The 9259-nt window shown below is 46.6% G+C and overlaps 1 protein-coding gene across 1 annotated transcript; it reads right to left on the reverse strand.

Moving 5' to 3' along the window:
* Nucleotides 1-7153: 7153 nt before the first annotated feature.
* MAS1 (MAS1 proto-oncogene, G protein-coupled receptor) lies at nt 7154-8131 on the reverse strand. Its single transcript, XM_068551632.1, has one exon. The coding sequence runs from the start codon at nt 8129-8131 to the stop codon at nt 7154-7156; it is 978 nt and encodes a 325-aa protein (XP_068407733.1).
* Nucleotides 8132-9259: the final 1128 nt, after the last annotated feature.

A 9259-nucleotide genomic window follows, 5' to 3' on the forward strand; every position in this document is an offset into this window, starting at 1 on the left:
GCAGTTCTGAGGTGAGTTACCTGTGTTCCCTCAGAGGGTCCCCACTGTCCTGGGCCCATATACTCACTGAGTCATCCTATTTTGACCTCCTTGCTTCCGTCTGGATTCCTCACTCCCTCTCGTGCTCCCTGGGATGAGCTTCTAAATATTTAGATTATAGGCACAAAATCCTTGCCTCAGGCTCTGCTTTGGGGGGAATTCCAACTAAGTCATTGAGTATAGATAACGGAAGCAGAGAGGTTAATGTGTTGACTCTTGCACAGTTAGGAAATAGAGAGTCAGGCTTTAGTCCTCGTCTCCTCACCACAAGTGCAGTGTCCTCTCTCGGCTCCCCTACTTGTAAGACAAGGTCTCGGCCTCAAGCATTTAGTCTGGTGTTGACTGAGAGATTAGAAAGACAGTGTTTGCCTGGAACTCTCTTGCCTACAGGGAGTGCCCTGGGGAACGAATGACCTCAACTGGGGCTCCTTGAAGAGAATCTAACCTCAGTTATACTGTCTTGTAAAAATGTTGTACTCAGGGAAATGGTCCTATTTTCAGCAGGATATACCTGATCTGTCAAGATTGATTATTGTGAATAAATTTGGAATGTATAGACCAATAAGGACCTACTGTATAGCACAGGGAACTCTGCTTGATATTCTGTAATAACCTAAATGGGAAAAAAATTTGAAAAAGAATAGATGCATGTATATATATAATATGAATCACTTTGCTGTACACCTGAAACTAACACAATATTATTATTCACCTATACTCCAATATAAGATAAAATTTTTTTTTTAATTTGGAATATACAGGTTTATGGGGCAGAGAAGGGGAAGTGGTCACATACACATTTTCTGTCTGTGTAAGTAACAGAGTATAAAGCAGAGGGGCCCCAAACCTAAATGTCTTCCTTCGAGAACCGTATGTCTGTCTTCATCACTCAAAACTCATCAGTCAGTTGGAAACTAAAATATGTTCTGGTGTAGGAAAAGGGGATGTTTGGAGAACTGCATCTCAGTTTTGGGCTCCTCCAGGACAGAATGTTTCATTAGTGCCTGCCCTTGCCTGTATTACTTGAATCATCAGTTTTCTGTTGGGTAAGATCTATAATTCACATTGAATCTGCTTTGACAATTTAAACCTTTGTGTCACATGCATATGTACACCTTTTAAAATAATAATTAGTGAAGAGGATCTCCTTATCCAAGAATGACTAGTTTTAAAAACGTTCTTTAAAAAGTTTCTTAAAAAGGAAACTTGTTAAAATGAAGACCAAAATCTCACAGTAAATCCTGAAAAAAAGAAAAAGCCGAGTACATTATTTTGAAAAGTAAAATTAAAATTATGAAAAAAATTTTTATTTTGTTTTTTATCAAAACTTATTGTAATGTTGTACACCTAAAACTAATACAATGTTTTAGGTCAATTATATCTCAATAAAACAGGGGGAATATCTGTAATATCAACCACATGTTGATTTGGGGCCTTTTGGAAAAGCTCATTCTCAGGAGCTTTTTCCCTCAGAACACAGTTGCCATGTTGTAAGAAACTCTAGCCACATCAAGAGGCCACATGTGGGAGCTCTGGACGGCCTCTCCAGCGGAGCCCACAGCGGCCCGCCCATCAACCATGTGAGTGCGCCATCTTGGATTCCTTCCCAGTCCAGCCTTCAGACCCCTGCGGCCTCAGCCAACATCTGACGGCAGCTACAAGAGACCCCAAATGAGAAGCACCCAGCTGAGCTCAATGATCCCACAGAACCTTGAGAAATGACAGTATCTTCTTGTTGTCAGCTGCAAAAAAGAGCTAATGACAGAATACCATGATATGATGTCCTTTACTTCATGGTTACTTTTGCTGAGTGTTGAGAAATGGCTAATTTTTGCAAAAATACCTGAGGACTTCATCAGTTTTCCCAAGACCCTTCCTTAAATGTTTCACATTAAAACCCTTCTTTTGGGAAGCTCTCATCTCATCACTATCCTTATTTATTTTCCTCTGATTCAACTGCTATGAGGTCTAACTCTGCTCCCTGCTCTCTTGTCAATAGTTGGCAGTGTTATTACCTCTACTTCTCTTACCAGCTCCACAGAACCCCAAATACCTTGCAGGATCGCCAATTTAACTTTGCAGTCAGTTTGCGTGGTGTTTGCATTGACTGTCAACTGTCGTGAGACTGATTCACAAAAATGTTGGTGAGGCGGGGGGAGAGAGACCCGCATTCTAAGCAGAGAGGGAGGCTTGGTGGGAACCAGTTTTATAAACGACACATTTGGTTATTAGTGTTTTCCTGTTTTGAGGATTTTTACTCTCAACACGACTTTGTAATGTTAGGGAGTCAAATGTGAAATAAAAAGAAAAGAAGCTTCCTGTATGTGTTATCAAGAGATCAGGTACGGGCTTCCCTGGTGGCGCAGTGGTTGAGAGTCTGCCTGCCAATGCAGGGGACACGGGTTCGAGCCCTGGTCTGGGAGGATCCCACATGCCGCGGAGCGGCTGGGCCCGTGAGCCACAAACTACTGAGCCTGCGCATCTGGAGCCTGTGCTCCACAACAAGAGAGGCCACGATAGTGAGAGGCCCGCGCACCGCGATGAAGAGTGGCCCCCGCTCGCCGTGACTAGAGAAAGCCCTCGCACAGAAACGAAGACCCAACACAGCCAAAAAAAAAAAAAAAAAAAAAAAAAAGTAGGGGCTGAGCCTAATCTATATTAAAAAAAAAAAAAAAAAAAAGAGATCAGGTACGTTATGGCTCCTCCCCCTGCTTTCTGCAGCCCTGCAGAAAGGTGTGCGGGTTCACCTTAGCCAGGACCTCGGTGAGCACCCCCAGAGTGAGACGGGGAGAAACCTGTGTGCAGAGAGATGCGGCTGGATCGGAAGGTGTGATGTTGGTAAGACGTGGAAGGCTTCTGTTCTTGGTGAAGGGAAGCAAGGCATCAGCTGAGAGTGAGGGCAGGAAGAAGACGCAGGAAGAAAGAGTAGGAAAGAGAAGGTGTGAAATGGTCACCCAGGAAGTCAGGCTCCAGGCAGGCGCAGCCAAGTGGCTGATGCCGGAGCTGGATGTGGATGAATAAGTGGAGTTTGCCAGATTAAAGAGTGGGGGAGGGCCATCTCAGCAAAGGGAATGGCATCGCTTGGGTGACAGGGTGACTAGGGTGTCACCCTGAGAGAGGAATACAGGAGGAATGGTGGGGACGGCACAGGCTGCATTTGAGGTGTCGCAGGGCATCAAGTTCAAGTGTCCTTTAGTGGCTGAATGTACAGGACTAGAGCCCAGTGAAGAGTCTTGTCAGTCAATGCAGAGTTGAGGGTCATGACTATGTGAGCGATTGTGGATCAGGCCCCAGGGAGATCGTGCAGAGGGGGAAGGGCAGAGGCCCAGGTACTGAATCCCGGGCAACACAGACACATTTAAGGGAGAAGCAGGATAAACAGCAAGGACCTACTGAACAGCACAGGGAACTCTATCCAATGTCCTATAATAAACCATAATGGAGAAGAATATGAAAAAGAATACATATATGTATGTGTGTATAACTGAATCACTTTGCTGTACAGCAGAAACTAACACAACATTGTAAATCAACTCGACTCCAATACAAAATAAATAAATAAAGGAGGAGCAGAGGAAGAGCAATGACAGAGTTGCGATGACTCGGAATGGGAAGGATTGGATTAAAATGAGAGCTGGAAGGGAGAGTGGCTAACTAGAATCTGAGAAAAGAGAGATTCGCAGGAAGAGGATGGTCAGCGTGTCAGATGCCACACACGGTATGAGTAGAAGAGAACCCATCAGCTGAGCAACGTGGAAGGCACTCACGTTCCTCGCTGGGCCAATTACAATGTGGTGGGAAGGTCCGGAGTCAGCCTGCCGGGGGTGGAGGGGGTTGGTAAGGAGAAAGCACAGAGCATGAGCGTGCAAGGGCCTTTCCAGAAGGTTGTCTGTGAAGGGAAGGAGAGATGGCGGAGGAGCTGAACAGGAGTGTGGGGAACGGCTTTCCTGTTTGAACTACTTCCTGTTGTGAAGATGCAAGCGATGGAGCCCGTGTGTTTGCGGGAGAAAAGGAGCCCAGAGAGGGGAGCAGTGGATTCCAGCTGCGCTTCCAGGGACCTGACCTTCTAGGTGCACAGACAAGGGAGCTGACCCTCTAGGTGCACAGACAAGGGAGCTGACCCTCTAGAGGCACAGACAAGGGAGCTGACCTTCTAGAGGCACAGACAAGGGAGCTGACCTTCTAGAGGCACAGACGAGCCAATCGACGTGTGACACAGTGATGATCATGAGTGCTGAGGAGAACCGGGGAGGAGAAGAGACGGGGCAGGGGCTGTTGTCGGGTGGCAGAGAGCCCCCTGCTGAGGTGACATCTGACCAGAGCCTGAGGGAAGAGGGGGAGAGAGACCTGTGGGGAAGCATCCCAGGTAGAAGGAACATTGAAGCGGAAAGCCCAGGAATAGGAGTGCACTTGGCATTTCCAAAGGATCTCGAGGAGGTAGGAGGGGCGGGAGAAGTGAGCCACGCGAGCCCCGGAGAGTCAGACGGGGACCAGGTCACAGAGAACCTTGTGGACCACTTCAAAAACTTGGTTTTTCACTTAAAAAAAAAACCCCACTTTGGGACTTCCCTGGTGGTCCAGTGGTTGGGACTCTGCGCTTCCACTGCAGGGGACGTGGGTTCAATCCCTGGTCGGGGAGCTAAGACCCCATATGTCACGCTGTGCAGCCAAAGGAAAAGAAAACCACTTTGGTTGTTAATATAAGCGTAGGATTATTGTCTGGGAGGCTGCTGGACAGGAAAATTTGGAAGAGAAGAAAAATCTTCATAGTGGAGACGAAGAGGAAAGGAATGGTGAAGATTGGGGTCCTCCTAGATGGAGGGGGATCTGAGAGTCATTGCCTAATGGCTTGACTCTTGTTTTTTTCAGTCATCTATGACTGAAGGTAGTGAAGAGAGAGTGACAGTGAGGGGAAAGGTTCCAGACAGAGAGATTTCAGAGAGAGAGGGGGTTTGGAAGAGCTGCCCAGGTTATGGAGGAAAAGTTCGTGGGGCCCTGATGAGAGGCCAGCCTGCTAGGACCGCACCTTGCCTGGAGCCCTAATCAGACCACGGGGAGGGTTCTCTGCCCACTCAGCAGCCTGGGTGAGACGGAGAACGAGGGCGACACGGTGAGAGTGACTGGACCAGGGCCACCAGAGGTCTCCCAGACGGGGCGAGAGATGACGCAGAGGGGCTCACAGACAGGGCAGATGTCATGGCCAGAGACAAGTGGTCTCAGCGGTGTAGAAATTTCCTGGTTTCTAAGAGTATTTAAGTTCCTCTTTGAGACCAAGATCCCTTTGAGATGAGATGAGGTTGATCCCTTTTTCACTAACCCAGAGGCAGCGCGGCATCAGGGCAGACGATGGTGAACAGAGGAGAGTGATTCTGATCTCCATATTCTGTTCTTTCCCAGCGAAGATGCTCTGTTTTCAATCAAAAACAAGATCATCCTAAATGTCACTGCTCCACACCCATCTGGGCTCCTGAAAGCAAGCTGCCTTGTTTCTGAATCAGATGTCATCACCCACTGAAAAGCCTCCTGCCTCCAAGTTTGGCTGGGTGGGAAAGCCTTGCACATCGCTCCCAGCGAGGCTGGCCCCATGGTTACAGGCGACCGTTTCCTGCAAAGGAAGAGGATGGAGCAGAAACAGGTAGTAACAGAGAACCATTTCATCACGGCTTCTCTGAACCTTTGGAGACCCACAGTTATATAAATATTAATGAGCTGATTTATGGGTGTGAACATTTTACTCCCCCAGAGCCACGTGAAGCATTGCCATTTTCGTGGGGCGTCCAGAAGGGGCAGCAGGAAACCAAACACAGCAACGTAGTCTATAAGCTACGACGGATTTCCCAGCTAAAACCCGGGACATTGTGCCTGAAGGTACAGACACAAGTCACGGCAAGCAAGCAGCAGGGCACTGAGATGCCAATGAAATCCTGCAAAGATCCGTCTTGGGAGAAATGTCCGGGTTCCCTCCGAGATATGGCCACACTCTCCTCAGACCCTGCTGCTGAGCCTCCTTCCAAGAATGACAGAAGAATATGCTCAGGACCCTGCACTTGCCTGCAGGCGGGAACTTTGTGGCTATAAATACATCACCCACTTCATGGGGGCACGGCGGGGCAGGGGGAGTGGAGAGGTTCCAAAAGCACAATCACCCTCATGAACTCGTGAAGTAAGTTTCATTCATAAACATTTATATCCAGCAAAAGATTTCAAAACAGACTTTCTTTACATCAGGCATTCCCACAGAGGGAAGGGAAGCCGTGAGAAATTCCTCTACTGGTAGCCAAACGTCTTCCCTCACAACAGGAAATGATGCTCTAACACACGATGGTTGGGGGGTTATAACATCTGCAGATGTTTTCTGTAGAAGTGTTGTCGCATGGAAAGTTCTCATGTAGCAAACAGAAAGAACATTCAACATTTAAAAACATGTAACAATGTTTGTACACCATAGAGTTGTGCGTACACGTGTGTGTGTGTGTATGCATGTCTGTATTTGTGTGTGTCTGTGCTTTACAGAACAGAAATGTGTATCTCTTCTTCTACTTAAAGGCATCAGAAAGACTGAGGTTTCTTAACATTGAGGTGTGCCAGATGCTTTGCATACCTCATGTTCTCGTTTCATCCTCACCACAAGCCCGGGAGGTATGGACTATTACTGTTACCATTTTATACTGAGGAAATGAGGTCCCTGGGGGTTAAACCTGAGGTCACACCAGCAGCAAAGGACAGAGTCAGCCTGACTCCAAAACCCATGTTCTTCCCACTATATGGCTTCACCTTCTCAAGGTCCATCAAATACTTGTACCCTTTCCCGTGCACATATGTAAACGTTCCCGCTGGAGTAATTTTTATAGTTCATGGGAAAATGCTGCCAGGAGAGCTGAAGAGGAACAGAAGGAGATTTTTGAAAGCTACAGAAAGGATAGAGTTCCAACACATATTTAGGCATTTCCAGAAGGTACAGAGCAAGAGTACAGTCTCAGCATTAATTAGCATCTCATGCATATGGGGTAAGGTGTCCTTCTATATCGTATTTAGGAGATATTCAGTTGCATCCCAAGCACAAACTATAGCTCATCTGCGTCCTACTGTTTTTGTCCACAATTTCCTCCACCTGTCAGACGACAGTCTCAGCTTCAGTGGTGGTGGTGTGGTCTTCCGGGCGCCTGGGTTGCATCTCATCTTTGAAAGCCCTGGTCAGAACCACTTTTAAGGACTCCTTGAACCGCTTCTTCCTGCTGCTGCCCACGAAGAAGTAAATAAAAGGGTTGGCGCTGCTATTGATTGTAGAGAAGAGAAGAGAAATGTGGTGCAAGTTCCTGAACGTCGACCAATACTCATAATAGAGCAGGTAGAGGAGCCTCATGGGCATGGCGAAGATGAAGAATATGATGATGGTGACCGAGATGACAAGGTACAGCTTCGAGGAATGGGACGCCCATGCATTCTTCCGAATCTTCACTACCAAGATGGTGCTGGACGCCACCATAAGTGGAGTGAAGACCAGGAAGCTCAGAATGGCTATGAAGATGATCACCGCCCTGCAGTCACTTCGGGAGTGAGTCTGTCCTTCACTGTCAATGCACATGACGTATTCCATGGTGGTCACTAAGCAGGAAAGTGCCCACAGGAGGGCACAGACGAATGCTGACTGGTGCTTGGGGCGATGGCAGCGGTACCAGATGGGGTACAGGACGGACAGGCACCTCTCCACACTGATGGCTGTCAGCAGATACAGACCCGTGTTGTAGCCAAAGAGAAATGTCACCGACAATGTGACAATCGTGTAGTAATAGCCGGAAGAGAGCTCGTAATCTAAAGCATAGTCGACAGACAGAATAAAGATGCAAAAGAGTAAAGAGATGTCCGCAATAGACAAGTGGGTGATGTAGACGGTGAAGGGGTTTCTTCTCATCCGGAAACAGAGGAACCAGAGGAGAATTCCATTCTCAACAAAGCCCAGTGGGGAGATGCTCATGATCACCCAGTGCACGATGGGAATTTCCCGACGCGGGTCTGCTACTGAGGTGTTCCCGCTGGTTGAGGCGTTCGAGGACTCCTCAGCAACAAATGATGTCCCGTTTGCCTCATCCATGAGGGGACCTCAGCCTGGGCTCTTCAGGTATTCTTCTGTAAATAAGTTTAAGAAAAAAATCAAGGTTGATGAATCGCAGTAAAAGGGAGACTTCAGCTACGGATTATAACCTTCAAGTTATACAAAAAGTGTTTACTAGACTGTACAATTCTCTTTCCAACGAAGATAAAATTAGACATTTCACTGAGAGGGAACTGATTTAATAATCTTTTTTGATCCCCCCGATAGCCTTTGATTCTGTATTACTACTTGCTTGTGGTTCAGTGCCAAAGGGGATCCGCCAAAACAAGAGGATCAAATTCCTGGTGTCCATATCTGGTCTGCCCGAGCTTTCTGAATGGTGTTTTGAAAACCATCTCATCTTCTGGGCCTTCATCTCCTGGTCTGAGAGACCAGGTTCATCACATTAAAATGGGATGACAAAATACATCTTTGGGCAATGTTGTTGTTGTCACTTTTTAATGCATAATGTGCCATAAATGATGGGTGATTGAGAGGGTACCAATATTTTCAAAAAAGTGTGAACAATTAGAAGGTATGTGTTTTATGTGGTTCAATAGGGTACCAATATTCAATATGGAAAAAGTATGTTCAATAGGGTACCAATATTTTCAAAAGTGTGAACAATTAGAAGGTATGTGTTTTATGTGGTCTCAATATCTGTGACGAAGCTGTGCACCTATTCAGACCAGGTATGCCCTGCAAGCCATCCCTGGGGAACAGATGGTGCGTTTCAACAAGATGTATTCATATCCTCGTGCTGCATAGGCCAGACCATGCGGCAAAACACTATTGACAGACACTAAACAAAGCACTAACCCAAAACCAATAAAAATGCTAAATATTTGAGACTGCAAAGCGAAGATTATCCGCAACTTTCCCTCACACTTTAGGAATTGCTACATAAACATATGCACGGCTCCCACCCTCTTATATTTGTATATGACAAATATACATAAGCCACTTCCACCACTGGGGAATGGAAAAGGGAGGTGCCACAGAGGTCATCTCCTTTGTTCCAACCCATGACGTCCTTGGCTTTTTTTTTTTTTTTTTTTTTTTGGTGGTGGTAAAACATTGTTCTTTGCTTTTGGTCCTCCCAAAACAGGGTCCTATATGTGCAAAATA

The sequence above is a fragment of the Eschrichtius robustus genome, chromosome 9 (assembly GCF_028021215.1).
Source record: "Eschrichtius robustus isolate mEscRob2 chromosome 9, mEscRob2.pri, whole genome shotgun sequence".
Taxonomy (NCBI): domain Eukaryota; kingdom Metazoa; phylum Chordata; class Mammalia; order Artiodactyla; family Eschrichtiidae; genus Eschrichtius; species Eschrichtius robustus.

What these genes read in the sequence shown, in the direction of transcription:
- MAS1 (XM_068551632.1), bottom strand. Translation starts at nt 8,131, where the DNA reads ATGGATGAGGCAAACGGGACATCATTTGTTGCTGAGGAGTCCTCGAAC.